We start from the raw sequence: 19,786 nt of genomic DNA, 5'->3' as shown, positions 1-19,786 counted from the left end.
AAAGCCCCAGCCACTGGGGAAGGGAGCAAAACACAAGAAGACAGAGATGTCAGACCAAGAAGACAGATTGCCATTGTTGGCCGGTCATATGGGCCTGATTTTTCTGTGTAAACATTTAGTTTATGGGAAAATTAAATAATTGGTGATAATGTCAGTTGACAAGTAGTAGAGTGTGTCAGATTTGTCCTATGTTTAAAAAGTCTTAAAATGTTTATTCTCAGGGTGCCTGGCTGGCTCAGGCGTGGAAGGTGCAATTCCAGATCTCGGGATTGTGAGTTCGAGCCCCATGTTTGGTCTAGAGAGGACTTGAAAATAAAATCTTTTAAAAAATGGTAAAAAGTACATTAAAATAAATAACAAAATATTAAAATAATATTTATTCTCTTTGACTCCGAATTTTAAAGAAATATCCAGGTGAATGCAAAGTACGTTTGCACATAGACGCTACTTGCACATTATCTTTGAGAGCAAAACACGGGCAAACCGCCATTTCGATCTAAGAGATGGATTGATTATGAATCAGTTTCGCATTTGTAATATGGACCCTTTTGAACTAGTTACACATCCACGGAATTCTGATTTACAAGAACATATGTGGGTGTGGGATGTGGGAGATCATGGCAGTGGACCAAACCATCTATGAAATAAGGGATAAAAGAATAATATTTAGTTAAATTAAAAAATAATAATTCCAGTATAGTTAATATATAATGTAATATTGGTTTCAGGTATATAACATACTGGTTCAGCACCTCCCTACATCACCCTGTGCTCTTCACGACAGGTGTACTCCTTCATCCCCATCACTGTCTCCCCCACTCTCCCGTCCACCTCCTCTCTGGTCACCATCAGTGTGTTCTCTAGAGTTGAGTCTGTTTGTTTGGGGTTTGTGTCCTTTTTTTTTGTTGGTGGCTTTTTTGTTTCTTATATTCCATACAGGAGTGAAATCATAGGGTAGTTGTCTTTCTCTGACTGACTTACTTCGCTTAGCCTAATACCTTCTAGTTCCATCCATGTCATCGCAAATGGCAGAATTGATCCTTTTTGACGGCTGAGTAATATTCCAGCGTATGTATAAACCACATCTTCTTTACCCATTCATCAGTCAGTGGACACTTGGGCTCTTTCCATAACTTGACTCTTGTAAATAATGCTCCAATAAACATAGGGGTGTGTATATCTTTTCAAACTGGTGGTTTTATATTCTTCGGGTAAATGCTAAGTAGTGGAATTACTGGATCATTTGGTATTTCTATTTTTAATTTTTTAAGGGACCTTCATACTGTTGTCCACAATGGCTACACCAGTTTGCATTCCCACCAGCAGTGCACGAGGGCTCCCCTTTCTCCACATCCTTGCCAGCACCTGTTGTTTCTTGTGTTGTTGATTTTAGCTGTTCTGACAGGTGTGACGTGGTATCTCATTGTGGTTTTGATTTGCATTTCCTTGATGGTGAATGATGTTGAACAACTTTTCATATGACTGTTGGCTATCTGATGTCTTCTTTGGAGAAATGTCTATTCATGTCTTCTGCCCGTATTTTAATTGGATCATTTGTTTTATTGGGTATTGAGTTTTATAAGTTCTTTTTTAAAAAATGATTTTATTTATTGGAGAGAGAGAGAGCAAGAGAGCATGACTGGGTGGGAGAGGCAGAGGGAGAAGGAGAAGCAGACTCCCCGGTGAGCAGAGAGCCCGATGTGGGACTTGATCCCAGGACCCTGAGATCATGACCTGAGCTGAAGGCAGAGGCTTAACCCACTGAGCCACCCAGGTGCCCTGAAAACATATCTAAAAATAAAAAGACATGGAGTTGGCCAAAGATGACAACAGATTTGTCTTCCTTTTTTTAATCATGACATTAAATTGCCCTGTATATAGCTTACATATCCTTAAGTGACACTGTTTACATTACATTTCAATAATGTATATACTATACAAATTACACATTTATTTTTAACTCCCACCCAGTCTGACAATAATAACAAAAAATGAAATTGCCAGAAAATACAGATGGGCTTTCAGATTCATAAGTGGGATTGCGATTTTGAGGAGCTCGCTGACCTAATGTGTTCTTTTTAAGACAAATATTTTGTAATGCTCCTTTACTCTCCTGAAATAGAATTCACAGATAATAAGGCCTGCTTACCTACCTGATTCAAGAAGTTAATGTACTGTCTTCTCTGTAATATAAAAGAAATAAAAAGAAAGTAATTTTAACAATGCCCAGGCATAACGTTATTATAAGGAGGAGGGAAGTACTCAGATGCTTTTTCTTACTTCTGTGGAGTAAGTTTGGATTTAAGGGAAGGAAAAAGACCCAACCCCATTTGGTACTGGAAGCAAGGAATATATATGACAGAGATAAATGGTATAAAAACTCTTATAAAAACTAATGTTGAGGTCATTCAGAGCAACCAGAATTATTTCTATATGATGAGAAATGTGGGAATGATTTTAATTAGAGTAGGAATAATGTGGGATGAAACAGAGCCAAGGGAAGTAGATAAAATAATGACATTTTTGTAAATGATCTGGGTCTTATTTGAAAGTGTGGGGTCAGATAACTTTTCATGATAAAACATGGGTCAGGGGCACCTGGGTGGCTCAGTCTATTAAGCATCTGACTTTTGATTTTGGCTCTGGTCATGATCTCAGGATCATGGGATTGAGCCCCATGTCAGACTCCATGCTCAGCACGGAATCTCCTTGTCCCTCTCTCTTTGCTCCTTCCTGCCAACCACATACTCATACACCCCCTCTCTAATAAATAAAATCTTAAAAAATGAGAAAAAACAAAAAAACATGGGGCAGGTAATGATGAAGCATAACCAAGGATACATCTCCTGTCTCATAATTCATGGCCCCAGACTCTGATCTGCCCCCAGAGCCTGCTGACCCTGCTTCAGCTGCTCCTTCCCCAGAAAGTACAGTAAAGGGTCTAGCCTTCACTGTCCTCTCCCTGTGCCTCCTGACGGATCTGGTGCTTGCCTGCATGCCTCCCTACCCCGGTGCCCTGTCCTCCTGGGACCTGAACAGCAAACCATCCTTTCAAGGGCTGGTTTCCTGATCTCTCGGACTCCCCATGCCTGAATAATAATAAAAGCTACAATTGAAAACACCCATTCGCTGTGCCAGCCCAAAGTCCCCCCCCCCCCACATTTCCAGAGCCCCTCTACGAGGTCTCAGCAAGCTGAGAGTCGCTGTTAGCGAGTCTGTGGTGGCAGCAAGGCCTCCCCAGCCAGGGCTGGGTAGCAATAGTTTCGCTGTTGCTCTCCGCGTCCTTCTGTCTGTCTTGTCCGTGGAGTGATGGGGTGGGTCCAGACCCCTGCATGTCTCACCCTAGTGTCTGAGCGGGAGGTCTGGCCTCCTGGCCCGCCAGGTTCAAGGTCAGGTGCAGATCCCCGCGCCTGCGCAGAGCTCCCTGGCAGACATCTGGTCCTCTCCAAGTCTTTTCGTTTCATAAACTCTTCTTTATGTGCTTCCAATTAAATTTGATTTCACTCGATCTGTCTAGTTTCATTGACTTTTGCTTTTATCACTGTCAGGTTTTGGGGGGCAATGCTAATGAGTTTCCTGCCCCGTGCGAGCCAGCAGGCAGCTTCCCGGGGCGGTGAAGAGCTCCGGAGAAGCGCAGGGCCTTTGCATATATTAATGTGCCCGGCTACATATGGTAATGTGAGCGGGAAGCCCGTGCTCATGCAGTGCTCATGAAACACGTCTGGATTTACAAGCAACAGCAAAGAGCAGAGGACCGCGTCGGAGCTGAGTGGCCTCCCTGCTAGCGGATTTGGCAGCCTTCCCCCCAACCCCCGTCCATTTACATTAATAAATTAATTAGCAGGACTTTAAAAGTGCAAACAGATTAGAGCTGGGATGGCTTAATTAGCAAACTGGCCGTTAATATTCAATTTGTTTCCAGTTTCAAAAGGCCCCTCCCGTGTCTCCCGTCCTTCCTGTCCCTGCAGCCATGACCCCAAATCAGGTCTCCGTGGACCTCCTGGGGATGGTTCGGGGGGGGTCCTTGAACTCCTGTCCATGTGTCCAGCTGCCGCCTTTGCCCCTGCTCGTGCAGACTCTGATCTGCCCCCACCAAGGGCATGTGAATCTGTCGCCCACTTGCCCATCCAGCAGGTGGCGCCCACTCACAGGGATGCTGGCAAGGACAGTGACCGGAGGTCACGGAAGAGGGTCCCTCCGCAGAAGACTGCGGCTGGATGCAGGGGCTGGAGTAGCAGCCACCAGCTCTGGTCGGAGAGTCTCCTGCTTCCTCTGTTGGCTTCTCTCCTTTTATTTCTGCAAACTCGGCATGCATGCCCTGGGCAGGAGCTCTGCCCCCCATTCCCGTGCGCGTCTCGTTTGGATCGAGGGCCACGGAGTATTGTCACTGCCGCGTTCAGAGAGGCTTGTACCACGGTGGCTGCTGCATACAGTTCAGCAGCCTGTGTCCTGCCCCCTGGGAGGGAGAGGTGGTCGTAGACCCCCACACGGCGTGGTCGCAGCCCATGTGAATGAACACAGGGGGGACCCTGGGCAGGGTCGGCAGGGAGAGCATGGGGAGGATATCATTATCCCTGGGCTGCTCGTCTCTTACTGGGGAGGGGTAGTTAGTCGTTTGCTGGAGTCTTGGAGAACTTTCCGCCTGCTTGTTGCACATTTTCTAGGGCTGCTGTGATGACCTGGGCTGCATGGCTTAACCAAGAGAAATCCAGTCTCTCCTGCACTGGAGTCTGGAAGGGGCCCAAGATCCAGGCATGTACAAGGCTGGCTCTCCTGAGGTCTCCCTCCTTCTCCTCGTGTCCTGTTGGTCTGTCCACGCTCCCTGTTTGTGTCCTAATCTCTTCCCATAAGGGCACCAGATCGGACGAGGGCTGACCCAGAGACTTCACTGAAACTTAATTATCTTTTGAAAGCCTTCTTCCAAATACTGCCCCATTCTGAGTTCCTGGGGGTTCGGATTGCAGCATGAATTTTGGGCCACTCAGCTCAGCTTGTACCAGAAGTGACTGTTATACAGGATACCAGCCCCACACCCTCCTTCACTTGCCCGTTCTTCTTTGTGATCACGTCTCTGAATCTTTGGCTTGGACAGGATGAGGTCACCCACCTCCCCTTGGTGGGAGGGTCCAAGTGTCAAAACAGTCTTCACGTAGGCCCTTATCTCTTCAATCGCTTGGAGGATTTGGAACACGCATCGAATTTAGGCCAGAATGGATGTGTTAAAGAAAATTGAGAGGTGTTAATAATTAAATCCACTTTCATTTCAACGTATAATGAGGGCAAAGTGACTATTAAGTGGGCCGGAATGAATTTGGAGAGTACGTTTGAAGAATGTCGATGTTTCATATGGAAATGTTGCATTATGTGTTCTTCTTTGTCGATGTTTTAATGGATTGATTCCTTCACGCTGTTAATCCGTGTCTAGGAACCATGCAAACATCAAAGACGGGACAAGAGAGTGACAGCTCCGTAATGGGGCAGCGGGGCTGGGCGAGCTTTCCTCTGGGGAACATTCAGCAGTCATTCAATGCTACTTTTATTCTTAATAAATACCAGCCTGTTCACCGAACACTTGGGGGAGGGGGCGTGGGGCAGGCTGAAGACGGAGCGTGGGGGCTCCCCACAGGGCTAACACCCCGTCCCCCGGATTGTCCCTGGGTCACATGAGGGATGCACCTCCAACAGTTTAACATGGAATAACATTGCGTATTAATTAGCGAAGACATTCTCATACAGAATCTTCCAAGTAGAAAACAAGAAGTCTACCGATTTTAACTGTGTCTTATTTTTTAGGAAATTTCGGCTTAAGGAAACCGTGGTATTTTCCCTTTACTGCGTCATACTGGAAGAATTTGTGGGGTTTCGTGGCAAAAACACCGCAGGCGCCTGGTTCTGACCTGTCCTTCATCAACGAGCACTTTGATAACAAAGGTCTGTGAGGGGTAGCGGTATTAGATATGTGTCTTCCCTTCTGGCAGGTTTTGCTTCAGCTTTTCATCTGGGTCGAGGCACTGTAACTGTGTACACCTTCTGTGGCTGTCGCCTAGCCAGGGCTGGTCTTGGGCTCAGAAGCACAGCTGGGGGCCAAGTGGCCGGAGAGAATTCCCTGATGATGCTTAGCCTGGGGGCCAGAGCCCCGGGGTGTTACCCCCCCACCCCCACCTACTGTTTGCAGCCTTTCTGTGTGCTGGGTGCAGCATGGATGTGTGTGAGGAGCTAAAGCAAAGGGGGACAGCTGCCCAGGGCTGTGGGCTGTAGACATCGCCAATGCTAGTGTCTCCAACATTGGCGTGAGAGCAAGACCATCGTTGTCCCTTACAAGCGAGGAGCATGCGGCCAGGGAGACAGGGCAGGACCCCCATCCCTGTGGCCCTCTGTGTGTCACTTACACCTGCTGGTCCATGAAAGTAAGACTTCGGGGACAGTCTGTAGACATACAAGCTCCCATCATGATAGTTGATACCACAGTCAACATTGCAATGTTTTTTTGTTTGTTTGTTTTAAAATTTTTATTTATTTATTTGAGAGACAGAGTGAGCTCAAGCAGGGGGAGCGGCAGGCAGAGGCAGAGGGAGAAGAAGGCTCCCCGATGAACAGGGAGCCTGATCCCAGGACCCTGGGGTCATGACCTGAGCTGAAGGCAGCCGCTTCACCAACTGAGCCCCCCAGGCGCCCCTGCCACCAGCCATTTCATTTAAGTTTTGCCGTTAATCTATTTTATCCCTTTGCTTTTGGTAAGGAAGGGTTTTGAGTTGCTGTGTGTTTCCCAGACCTACGGCTCAAGTCCACGGCAGGCCCTGGACTGGTGCATGTGAGCATTACCCTGGGGGCTCGTGGGGTCCGCCAGGAAGGGTCTGTATCTTCTCTTCTCAGGGTCCGCGCTGCAGAACGGGGAGGGAAAGCCTGGAGGAGGCCCCCCGGGTGTCGCCCTGGTGTCTGTGACCAAGGAGTACGAGCCACACAAGGCAGCCGTGCGGGACCTGACCCTAACCTTCCACAGAGACCAGATCACTGCCCTGTTGGGGACCAACGGCGCCGGGAAAACCACCGTCATGTGAGTCCCATTTCATCCTTGTCCCACACAGACTTTTAAGAACAGTCTCAGTTCACATGAGATCACACTTGTTTTCCTTCATTTCTGTTTGGAGACAGAGGACCGAACCCCTCGCCCGAGCCGCTCCATGCTCTGGGTGGACAGATACGTGGTGGGGGCGGGTCTTTTCCCTAATTCTTTCATTCCCAGCAAGTAATGTGCCATGGTTTTACTTCAGTGTTTGAGAGCCCAAGGACATTTCTCACTGTCCTACGCTACACTGAATTTTGCTCACTTATCTGGGAAGATGAAATTTGGCATGATGTCTGCAAATGTTTTAATCGCCTCAGTAATTTTTTTTTTTCATGTTCTGCTTTTTGTGTGGTTATGGTTTTTTGGTTTTTTTTTGGTTTTTTTTGGGGGTTTTTTTTGTGAAGTCTTGATTTTTGGTTTGGGGTCCACTGGCTCCAGATTTGATTAAAGAATCCAATCACGGGATCCCAGAGGAATAAAGAGCTTAAAAGTGGGGGGCTCGCAAAGCAGCCCAAGGCCATTTAGGTTAGACCACGGACATTGCCAAACTTGTCCTGCGAATAAGCCCATTTCTCTGTTCTTTTTCAGTAGGACTAAAGCATGCTTAGTTAAACAATGAAAAGGACTATATGCGTCAAACTTCTTTTTTTTTTTTAATATTTTATTTATTTATTTGAGAGAGAAAGAGAGAGTGCAAGCAAGGGGAGCAGAGGGAGAGGGAGAAGCAGGCTCCCTGTTGAGCAGGGAGCCCGATGCGGGACTGGATCCCAGGACCCTGAGACCATGACCTAAGCCAAAATCAAGAGTCAGAGGCTCAACTCACTGAGCCACCCAGGCACCCCCACTTTGAGCTTCTTTAAAAAAAAAAGATTTATTATATTTTATTTAAATTCAATCAATTAACATAGAGTGCATTATTGGTTTCAGAGGTAGAGGTCAGCAATTCATCAGTTGCATTTAACACCCCGTGCTCTTTCTGTCACGTGGCCTCCTTCATGCCCGCCACTCAGTTTCTCCACCCCTCCCCTACCTCCCCTCCAGCAGCCCTCAGCGTGTTCCCTACAGTTATGATTCTCTTATAGTCGGCCTACCTCTCGGACGTCCGCTTATTTTATTTGTGTTCCCCTTCCCCTGTGTTCATCAGTTTTGTTTCTCAAATTCCACATAGGAGTGAGATCATGTGATCATTGTCTTTCTCTGATTGACTTACCCTCCTTTGAACTTCTTGAGAAAAGTAGCAAAATAACATGCAGAAAGCTTCAGAAATCTCAACTAGGAGGGAAATGAAAAGAGAAAAAAAAAAAAAAGAAAGTTTTCCTCTTGGTGTCGATGCTGAACGGAGCTGGAGAGGTCACTGAGTATGTTTGCGCGTTTTCGGGTGGGAGTAAGCATTCCGCGGCACCACGACTCTGAAAGCCAGCCTCCCACATCATGCTCTGGCGAGCTCGCATTTCTTAAAGCAAAACCTGGCGTTTACGTTCAGCAGAACAATTAGACTTAAATTTGGAGTTTCTCCATGTTTCGAGGTCCCTGCCTGCATTCCTTTGGGGACACGTCTGGGACGTGTCTGAGTCGCTCTGGGCAGTTTGCTGAGCTCTAACCCCCTTTTGGCTCACGCACTAGTGACCATCATGGTCGTGAAACAGAGCACGTTTCCCCCTCTTTGTGCTTTCCTGTGCCCCCCGACCCTGACCCCCAAGTGACCACAGATCGGAGGTTTGTCGCTGTAAAGGAGGCTGCCTTTTCTAGAATGTCATGTAAATGGAATCCAGTCTGGCTTACTTCATTGTGCTGATGCCTGGAGGCTTCCTGGTGGTGGTGATGCGTCCATGGCTGACCACCTGGCCCTGGGCTCTGTAGAGTGCACAGGGTTCTTGTCTTTGCTCCTGGTGTGGGTGGCAGGTGAGTGCATTTCCAGTGGCTGTGACCATCTGTGGACACACATTTCCCCGTGTCTTGCATAAGTACTTAGGGATTTGCTACGTGCTGTGGTGGGTGTATGTATAATTTCTTAGAAAAGTGAAAGCAGTCTCAAACCTAAATAGTAAATGTCCTGAGATAACGGGGTCCCCCAGCTTCCTTAGGTCAGTTCAGACCAGCGAGCTTCCAAAGAGGGCCAATTGAGGGAGAAGCAGAGTCCCCGCTGAGCAGGGAGACGGATGCAGGACTCGATCCCAGGACCCTGGGATCATGATCTGAGCTGAAGGCAGACGCTTAACGACTGAGTCCCCCAAATGCCCCAAACACACCTTTCTTGAGCTGGTTTCCTTATCTGTAAAACGGAGCTGGATTTATAATTTTAAACTCCCATGCACTGGAATGGTCTCTGATCAGCATATTGAGGGAGTGTAAACATTGTCATAAACCCACGTTTCCACGATGAAACCAGCCAACATCCCGAGGAGTGGAAAACAGGGGGGGGGGAGGTCGCCCTAGGGAGGCCCGGGTTGCCCGCCTTGGAAGCAGCCACTGCCTCCGTCCTCTGCTGATTTCTTTTCTCTGGCAGATCTATGCTGACGGGACTCTACGCTCCCACCTCTGGAACCATCATCATCAATGGCAGGAACCTGCAGACAGACTTGTCCTCCATCAGAAAGGAGCTGGGCGTGTGTCCACAGCAGGGGGTCCTGTTCGACAACCTCACTGTCCGTGAGCACCTGCTGCTCTTTGCCTCTGTAAAGGCTCCACAGTGGACCTGGAAGGAGCTGAGTCAGCAAGTCAGTAGGTCAGCGCCTGCCATGTCTTCGTCCTCCTGCCCTCTGCCCCATAAAATAGTGGTGGGTGTAGGAAGAGAGGCTTTAAAAATATCTCTGATGTCTTTATTTATGAGAAGAAAACCCTAGCAAATGTTTGTTTATTTATTTATTTATTTTTTTTAAATTTTTAATTTTTTTTAGAGAGAGAGGGAGCACAGGCAGGGTGGGGCGGGAATAGTGGCAGAAAGAGACAGAATCCCAAGCAGGTTTCAGGCTGAGCAGGGAGCCTGACACGGGGCTTGATCCCATAACCCTGAGATCACGACCTGAGCTGAAACCAAGAGTCAGTCGCCTAACCGGCTGAGCCACCTAGGCTCTCCCCGAACTAGCAAATAGCTCTTACTGTGGATTCAGGACACCGCCGCCAGCACTGGATTTCCAGAGAAGGTTCTCAGGGAAGACTCTGAATGGGACTTGGTCTGTCCTCCGAGGGGGGTACTTCTGAGAGGAGGTGGGGGGCACAGGTGGGAATGTGTGGCCGGGGCTGCACATGGAAGGTTTGTGTCTGGGGCTCGGGAGATGACAGAATGGGGGGTGGGCGGAGAACTGGCTGCCAGGAGTCCAAGTGGTCCTGAGGAGGGGGTTGAACTTCCTCACACAAGCAGGTGCGCGTGGGTGGGCAGGGTTGGGGGACGATCAGCTGTGGCCCTGGTAGGCTTATCCTGTGACCCCAGAGCAGAGCGCACAGCGCTGGGAGAGACTGGGGGCAGAGACCACTGTGAACAGGGCCCATGAGAACCCACATGGCAGCTTATGACCTTTGGTGGTATTACTGGAAACCGAGCTGGGCAGGTGAAATGACTTGCTGCCCAGTCCCTCCGTGCGCACAGCCGCCGTGTCCCCCTGCCTGGCCCTCCCTCCCCCGTCAGCTCACAGCTGCGCAGTGCTGCTGCAGGGATGTGGGGATCCCGCTGCCTTCCTGTGGCCACGCTGGGTCCTAGCAAAGTCTGTGACTGCGCTTAAGTCAGGTTCCTAACCACGCATCTGGGCTTCATTTTTTTTTTTTTCTTTTTTGGATGTAGGCAACCGTAATAGTTCCCAGTGTGCTGTGTGTTACTTAGCAAAGAAGCCAGTTTGCACAGGAGCAATCAGAGTGAGATCATGTTTTAGGACAGCACTTCTCAGTGAGAGGGGGTGGAAGCTGAAAGCCAGGGATTTGGAGTCAGCACAGTCCGAACTGGGTCCCGGACAGGCCCTCGATTGTGTAGGGCTGTTAGCCTGTGCTCCAAGGGAGGTGGGATCCCTGGAAGAATCTTTAGAGAGAGTGTCTGTCAGGAGGGCAGGTCGCTACTGTTTTGCCCTTAAATTGGCCTAGAGGGGATAAGAGAAGTCCGAAAAGGAACTTTATCAGGACTTTAGGTGAGGAGATGTCATTACATGGTCTCATTGGCTCTTGGGCTTGTGGGGCGTGCTGGGGGACTCCAGCATGACGCTGGTAGGTCATTGGTGATAGGTCATTGAGGTCGTGAGAGCGGGTAGACAAGGGAGGGCAGAGGGCTGAGCGCTGGGCAATTGGACATGAAGACAGTGGATGGATGAGTGGTACAAGCCAGGGGTGAGAAGGAGAGACCATGAGGGAGGAGCGACGGTCAAGCACATCAGATGCTGTTCGGGGTCAAGGGCAATGGAGACTGAGGAACCACTTGTGGGTTTAGGACGTGGGGGTCCTTGGTGAGCAGCTGGAAATGGAAGCAGTTTTAGGAACATGATGGGGAGGAAGATGTTCTTGGAGCCCATTAAAGAGACAGTAGAGAGAGAGGGAGCAGAGGGGGCCAGTAACAAGATGGAAATGTGATGTGGGGAGAGGACGGGTGTTTCAAATACAGAGCAAGTGACCTGAAATACAGAGGATGACCTGCCCAGGAGCTGTCCTGTGTGCTGGGGAGAGGGGGTGCCGAGGGGCTCAGGGCCCACTCAGGGGAGATGGGAGGAGGTGAGCAGAGTGTGGGGACATCACACTCGCAGAGGAAGGGAGGGAGGGCCTGGGGTGAGTGGAGGACAGTGGGCAGCTGAGTGGGTGGGGTTGAGTGATGCCAGGGGCCATGATGAGCTGGCGTCGACCGCTGGGGGGGTGGTCACAAAACAACAAGGTCCAGGGTGCTGCTGGCTGTCAGTGAGTGTGATGGGGTTCAGGCCTTGACAGAGATGGGAGGGGTTTGGGGCTTGCCATAGAGATGTTCTTAGGATGTACATGCTTGAGGTCACCTGATCTCTTACTGGCTCGGTTTCTGTTTGTTTTCTCCACCGACTGATCTCTGGTTGGTGTGGGTGAGGTGGTTTTAGGAGTCATGAACTCTGCTATAGTGTGGTCACCAGGTGGGGGTGGTGACCTCATCGCCATGGGAACAGAGGGTCTAGACTAGAGGTTGTCTAATGAAAACGAACCATTTGTCCCCTCCTCCCAACCGGGGTGCTGTCTCCAATGGGAACACCTGAAAAGCAGGCGCCTAAGTGACTGCTATGAATTTTGGTTGAGATTCACCTGATGGAAAATGCTGAGTCACACTTGCACCAAACACAAGGAGGGTCAGGCCCTGGGAAGTCCCCTGGGCCAGGACGGAAAGTATGTGACTAATGAAACAGACAGGACACATTTATTTAGGCATCCGGCAAGGAAGTCCTTGGGATTTCACCCAAATCTTTGCCTAGGATTCTGGAACTTTCTGGAACCAGATGGTTCTTGACGCTCAGCTCTGTGGAAGCCTTATGATTCGTCTCCCATCCAGCCTCGTGTCTGACTGGCTGTTGGCGGTCTGGGAGTGAGAAGGATGCCTGCAGCTCGGTGGGGGCGGGAATCGACTTCGGTCTGAATGCCCTGGGCAAGGCTTGGGGAGGCCACTGCTGGCGGGGGCCATGTCAGAGGGGCGAGACAGGGATGAGGATCTGTGGAGTTGACAGTGGACAGTGGGATGCTTATTTTCGAGCAAAGAGTCGGCCACAGGAGGCAAGGCCTGGCTGGGGAGGCTTTCCTTGCATGGGTGTCTGAGACCAGGAGCTCTCGCTTGGACGCTCCCCGGGAGGGAGCTGGCGGCCGACTTCCACAAGAATGGCAGCTGAAGAACTGTGCGTTGCTGGCGGCATCTCCCAGGAACTTCTCCATCAGGAAGGCGGGTGGCTGCCAGCGTAGAGCATGTGGGCTGGACGCACCGGGATTCTGCAGACTGTCCCTCGGTGGGCGCTGGAGCTGGGCCTCTGCCTTGCTCCCTCTGACCCACCTTGCCCCCAACCAGCCCACCTGCTCCCAGCATCCTGAGGAAATGTAGGTCCCTTGAGAATCTCCACCAGGGAGGAGACGAGCATTTTCCAGAAATAGCCCTTGGTGGATGCTGCTGTCCAGCCCTCACTCAGGGCCCGTGGGCAAGATTCCACCTGAATCTGAAGAAGGTCCGTGCCGTCATGTCAGGACTCATGAGCATGAATGGCTTCTAGGCCTTCTCTGGGGGTCTGTGGCTCACATGTTCTTGGCTGTTAGTGGTCCTTTTTGGTGGGCCGAAATCTGCAGCAAGGCTTTCTGGCATTCAGGGGGAAGAGTGAGGGCTTTGTTTTTCTTCCAGAACTCTCCAGGACGTGGAGTTAACGCAGCATCAGCACAAACAGACCCGCGTCCTGTCTGGAGGCATGAAGAGGAAGCTGTCCATTGGCATTGCCTTCATCGGCACTTCAAGGACAGTGGTTCTGGACGAGCCGACCAGCGGGGTGGACCCTTGCTCGCGCCGTGGCATCTGGGACATTCTCCTCAAGTACCGTGAAGGTAGGAACGGGGTGTCCTTCTGCTGTGCCTCCTGTCGATATTGTGGAAGGAGCCAGGTTGAGCCCCGTAAGGACACATTACCTTTTACAGAAGAAGGAATTGTCACAAGAAGGTATAGAGATCTATCTGTTAATTTTCATTATTTATTTATTTATTTAAAAATGTTGTTTATTCGTTTGAGAGAGAGACAGAGAGAGCACAGCAAGGGAAGAGGCAAGGGGAGAGGGAGAAGCAGACGCCCCGCTGAGCTGGGAGCCCAATGTGGGGCTCGATCCCAGGACCCTGAGATCATGACCTGAGCTGAAGGCAGAGGCTTAACCATCTGAGCTACTCAGGTGCCCCTATTTTTTTTATTTTTAAAAAGACTTGTATTTATTTATCTCAGAAAGAGGGGGAGCATGTTCTCAAGCTGGGGGAGGGGTAGAGGGAGAGGGAGAGAGAGAATTTCAAGCAGATTCTGACTTAGGGCTCGATCCCAAGGTCATGACCTGAGCTGAAACCAAGAGTCGGAGCTTAACACACGGAGCCACCGGGGGCCGCGAGGTGCATCTGTTCCATAATGTCTCTGGTCTGCGAGTATTTGGCCACTTTGTGTCTCATCTCTTAAACCGACTGTGACCGATGCTTCGTAGATGTGATTTTAGTAGAAATCATATTCATCCAAACTGGGTGCCGTTCTGGAACCCCAGGTTGTTAGAGCAGGTGTTCTAGCTGGCGTGTGGCACGATCCTCCTCTCCTTTGGTGAGGGAAGCAGGGCATGGAAAGGTGGGCATGTGGATGGCGCACGGCTCCAGCGGAAGCTCGCTGAGCCCGGGGTGGCCGGGGGTGCTGAGCTAGGCCTTCTGGGACCCATGTGTCTAGTTGAGGCTTTGGGTGGGCAGTTACTGACTCCACCCGTGGCTCTTTCTCTGATCTTGACAGCTAAGAAGACTTGGTGTAGGTATTTCATGTAGAAACATCCAAATTTGGAAGGAAGCGGCAGGAGGAGGGACACCGGGCTTGGGTATAGGAGTGTAATGGAATGGTCACCACCAACTCTTGAGAAATTGTTCTGCTTTTTCTCTCTTACTTTTGTGTGTGGAATCTTCTGACCCCACCTAGAGCCTCTGTGGCCCTGAGGAGATGAGGACTTGCCACGTGAGACATACAAAGACAAACAACCAGAAAGACACCCCGTGTTTCTTAGCATTCAGAGGGCCACACCCAGAGGACTCAGGCCATCATCTCTGTCCTGATGCCTCGTCTGTCCCTTATGCATTGTCATAAGGCTGGGATCAGGGAGGAGGACGACACTGAGGAAACATGGAAAAGCCGTCGTGTTCCTTTCTGTCCCAGGAACATGGGGGCTGCAGGCCCGGAAGGCAGCAGGGGAGCAGGAAAATGGAACAAGCCGATGTGACCTTCTGTTCCTTTCTGGGCATTGGCCTGCGGGAGGGGAGCAGTTACACCAGCAAAGCGAGGCTATGTCCATGGCATGGGTTCATGTGACTTCATGCAACCTTGCCATGGTCCTCGAGGCCAAGCAGGGCGCCAGAGCCCAGGCAGGCACCCACAGTTGGTGTCCCACACATTCGTGGGCCCTGGGCATGGGCACAGAACAGGGCACAGTGTCTTCAGGGAAGCCAGGATGAAGGCTCAGGGCCAGCCGCCAGCCAGACCCAGGTGAGGCCCAGGGAGCAGGGGTGCTCCGTGCTGTGACCTGACCCTTATGAGGCTCTGCCTAAACTAGGAAAGTCATCGCCCCAAGATCACAGGATGCTGACCACAGCGCCGGACATCCTGGTGCTTACTCATTGCTGTAAGAAGTCACAGAATGGGGACCCCCGAGCCTTCTGTGCGTGGGACCCCGAGTCCCACTGGAGGGATAGAGGAAACAGAGATGAAGCTAATTCAGCCTGCACTGAATGGTTTCTCTGCCTTCCCGAGTGGGGCTGGTAAAGAAGACAGGCGGAAGCAGAGCAGCACATGCTTCCATTGTCTCTGAGCCCGCAGTCTCCGCACGCATTCCATACCCAGCCTGCTGCTCTCGTTGGTTTTAAAAATCAGAGTTGGAGTCTTCCAGGCTCGGTGGTCAGAACACTGAGTCGTGAGCATAACAGTATCTTCCAACAGCAAACCCGACGCGATGCGATTCTCAGAAACAGACCACTGTCTTCAGATTCTGTTGTTATACTTCCTTGTTTTCTCCCTGTCCTTGGTCAGTGAGTAGTGATTTTGGCGTTTGGAGAGCCAGTCAGTAAGACGTCAGCAGATGACATAGGCGGGACCACAAGGAAATCAATTCTCAAGAGTCAGGATGTGTGGCTGGTCCTGGACAGAGCCCCAGACCTCCCGGTGTTTGGGATGCGGATCTGCGGGCTGGACAGAATCTCTCCCTGCTGGGCAGCACGACCCCGTGTAGGCACAGCAGTGCGCCTGGGGCTCAGGGTACCTGGGATCTGATCCGCCGCCGTTCCCTCCCTCCTGCGATGCGCGGCACTGAGCCCTTGAGTGGGACGGGGCTCCCTTGGAAGAAGTCAGGAAGAGAAAGATGCCCGAACAAACTAGCGCATGATGAGCGAATTCTGTTCACGCTTCTGCTGTCCACGCATGCCTAACCCTGGAGAAATGATCCTATTCCTCGGGCATCAGGATTCTCGCTTGTGGGATTTTGGGAGGAGGAGATGTACTGTCTACAGAAGGGCGTGGCTCAGTACGGGCAGCTGGGGGTTCGGTCAATGACACTTTATTGTTACTGTTACTAAAATAGACAAGAGGGGCGCCTGGGTGACTCAGTCCATTAAGCATCTGCCTTTGGCTCAGGTCATGATCTCAGGGTCCTGGGATCCAGCCCCACATCAGGCTCCCTGCTCAGCGGGGAGTCTGCTTCCCCTTCTCCCTCTGCCTGCTTCTCCCCTGCTTGTGCTCACTTTCTTTCTATCAAATAAATAAATATAAAGTAAAAGACCAAAAACAACAATTGTTTCTGCAAAAGGTGGCCCCTGAGCTCTGTGAGGTCTGCTCCTGGGGCGTCCCCTGGCTCGTGTCCCCACCTGCACACAGGCAGCCCCCTGCCCATGTCCCAAGCCCACTGTCTGCAGTCAGAGTGGCTGCTTCTCTCCTGTCACGTGTGATGGGTGAGTGTGTGTGGTTACATCATCCCAGACCCTAGAAGAAATCAGAGCAGACTGTGGCCACTTGCCCCACCTTATTCAAAATAGTGGCCACTTTGGTGGAATAAATATAGCCTTCCCCATAAGTGGCTGCGAGATTATCCTCTGAAGACCTGTGACAGGGCCTGAGTATCAGAGGAGAGACAGAGATGCCCTCCCAGCCTTTTTAAAAAAAAATTTCTCCTCCACGGCCTTGCAAGGGTGTGCCTGCGAGTGCAGCGGGGGTGACCAGACATGGGCCCCTCTGTGTCACCCTCTGTGCATGTCCCTGGCCCCTGTGACTCACCAGGGGATGGAGCATTTGTAAAAATAGCATCAAAACCCCAGGAACCCGCAGAGGAAGAAGCATCCCCTCCAGTCTGTGGCCAAGTCACTTCTGTGCGTCTCTACTTTTTCAGACGTAAAAATTAGCGGTGGTCTTTGAATCCTCTCTGGGTCCTGCTCCCCCTCCCCTGCCCCAAGGCAATCAGCATGCCGGCTCTGACCTGTCTGTGTCGGGATGCAGGTCGGACGATCATCTTCACAACCCACCACCTGGACGAGGCGGAGGCGCTCAGTGACCGCGTGGCCTTCTTGGAGCAGGGCCGGCTGCGCTGCTGTGCACCCCCCTTCTGCCTGACTGAGGCCTATGGCCAGGGGCTCAGCCTGACCCTCACCAAAGAGGTAGGAAGCTGGAGCAAACCGGAAAGTGCTGATTCTGCGTCCAGTCTGGTCCTCGACGCTCCCGGAATCCAAAAGGAGGCCCGGGACAGGTGCAGGGATGGGGAACCAGAGCAGGAGGGAGGCAAGATGTGGTGACGGTGGTGTCTGCGGTGGGCTCGGCGGCTCGCAAGGTGGGGCTGGGGGAGAGCGGCCGCAGGGCTCCCGGTGGGTTGGGACAGGGGAGGCTGAGCTGCGGGCGGAGTCACTGGTGAGGGGTGGGCTAGAAAGGGAGTTGGTAATTGAGTCAGAGCCTCTGGGCACAGCAGCTGGGATGCGGAATGAATGTCCCTGGGCTGAGCAGGGCCGTGAGCCCCTGTGACCACAGTGCATCGTGACCGAGAGGAACCAGACGGGGGTCAGAAGTCCCTGATGGGTACCAGCCCATCCCGTGTCTGGCCAGGCAGCATCATGGGCCAGATGCTCCAGAAGTGTTTTTCTGACAGTGAGGGTCCATCTAGGAGGCTGAAGCTTTCCTCGAAAGCAGCAAGGGATGAGTAGGGTAAAAGGCACATGTCAGAGGCCCCGTCAGCACGGGCTGGGCAGGAGTGGCTCTGGGCTTGGGGTCCAGGAGGTGTGGGCCCTGAGTCAAGCTTCCTCCCTGACTTGGGGTGAGTATCTCACTGCCCTGTGGTGGTTCCTTCCCTCTGTGTGTGGGAGACCCTTGTCCCCCCTTTAAGAACACCCGGCCCCATGTCCTGTACTCCAGAAGGGATTCTCCCCAGGAGCGGGTTGTGTGTGTGTGAGTGCAGCCCTCCCCAGGCCTGCCTGACGTGCCTGGGAACCAACACCAATGTGGGCGCAGGAGGCTCCCCTCCGTTGGAAACATTCAACGTATCCTTGCAATGCTTGTGGCTCAAGTGATACCTCTCCCTTTCGCTGCTTTGCACTGGAATTTCGCATGTGAAATCAGATGACGGAAACTTGGTGTTTTGGGACTAAGGCTCCTCCTTCCTTTTTGGGACAGTCTTCTGTTCTGGAGGCCGGTGACCCGAAGGACATCGCCCGGGCCACGTCTCTGATCCAGACCTACATCCCGCAAGCTTTCCTGAAAGACAGCAGCGGCGGGGAGCTGGTCTACGGCCTTCCCCAGGACGTGGACAGGGCCTGCTTCAAAGGGCTCTTCCAGGCCCTGGAGCAGAACCTGCACAGTCTGCGCGTGACGGGCTTCGGGATCTCGGACACCACGCTTGAGGAGGTAGGCTCAAGAGCGCCTTCGAGAACTGCTCGGTGCCCAGGTGCGGGCGAGGCCGTGGGGAGGCACGTGAGGGAGAACACGGCCGTTTTTACTATTTCCAGGTTGCAATCGGTGCCGGGCCCCACGGCAGCCAACAGGCAGGGTTAGCTCGCCCCGTGCATCCCTACCGCTCTTTAAGGGAAAAGTGTGTTTTTAGATTTGAGAACTGTGATACCTTGAGGAAGTTGGGGGATGGTGGGCCACGTGTCCTCACCTGGAGGCGCCCTTGCCTTCCTCTGTGGACCTGCTTCTGCCCGGCGCCCACGGCCCCATGCTGACAGGAGGAGGAGCTGTACAGGTCAAGCTCGTGAACTCCTCTGGTTCACCGCGAGCCCCACTCCGCCGCCCTGTTCCGCTTCCCTGTCCCTTGGGACTGACCTGAGTGACATCCCCGCCTCGTGGCCAGTGGGAGGCAGGGCCAGGCATTCCTTCCTGGAGGAGTGGCCATGGGTGTGACCGAACCAAAGGCAAGGGTTGTATGGGGCCTTGGGGTTGGCTGAGACCAAGTCGAGTTCTAAGTTTATATTGTTGTTATTATAGAAAATGCTGCAGATTTAGAATAAAAATCCAGTGACCCTGGGACGCCTGGGTGACTCACTTGGTTAAGGGTCTGATTCTTGATTTCGGCTCAGGTTGTGATCTCAGGGTCGTGGGATCGAGCCCCGCGTTGGACTCCAGGTGAAGTGTGGAGCCTGCTTATGACTTTCTCTCTCTCTGTCCCCCTCACCCGAACTCTCTCTAAGCAGAACATAAAGATCCAGTGGCGCAGACTAAGATTTAACGATCTGGAAGGGATCTTGGACCCTGTCTCTTTATGGGTCCGGACTAGTTCCAGGGGCGGTGAGCTTTGTAATTCATAGTTGGCCCAGAATCTGAAAGAATATTAGAAACCTTACATGAGAATTAAAATATCACGACCTTCAGAGTGTCAGAGTCTGAACTTTGGGCTGTATTTGGATGGATTCGGGGGCTGGAGGCGCGTCCCTGGTTTAGCCTCGTGAGAGGAGAAACAGCCGTGCACGTGTGAATCAGCATCATTCCAAGTAGACGCAGCCCATGGCAGCTTTGGTCTGGGGTAAAATGGTCATGAAAGGTTGTAAAACATAACAAGATCTGCTATATTC

At 51.6% G+C, this 19,786-nt stretch overlaps 1 protein-coding gene across 1 annotated transcript in view; it reads left to right on the top strand.

Moving 5' to 3' along the window:
* The window catches only part of ABCA13 (ATP binding cassette subfamily A member 13), a 298,434-nt gene that overhangs the window by 126,720 nt on the left and 151,928 nt on the right, over positions 1–19,786 (top strand). The window contains exons 33-38 of the mRNA XM_032874934.1: positions 5,794–5,931; positions 6,874–7,054; positions 9,573–9,791; positions 13,377–13,573; positions 17,232–17,389; positions 18,393–18,623. Of these exons, the coding sequence (XP_032730825.1) occupies positions 5,794–5,931; positions 6,874–7,054; positions 9,573–9,791; positions 13,377–13,573; positions 17,232–17,389; positions 18,393–18,623 (1,124 nt within the window). The remainder of the gene's footprint in view (positions 1–5,793; positions 5,932–6,873; positions 7,055–9,572; positions 9,792–13,376; positions 13,574–17,231; positions 17,390–18,392; positions 18,624–19,786) is intronic.

The sequence above is a fragment of the Lontra canadensis genome, unplaced genomic scaffold (genome assembly GCF_010015895.1).
Source record: "Lontra canadensis isolate GAN:19392208 unplaced genomic scaffold, GSC_riverotter_1.0 scaffold54, whole genome shotgun sequence".
Taxonomy (NCBI): Eukaryota; Metazoa; Chordata; class Mammalia; order Carnivora; family Mustelidae; genus Lontra; species Lontra canadensis.
Note: the sequence above shows the minus strand (reverse complement) of the source record. Positions and strands in the feature narration are given on the sequence as shown.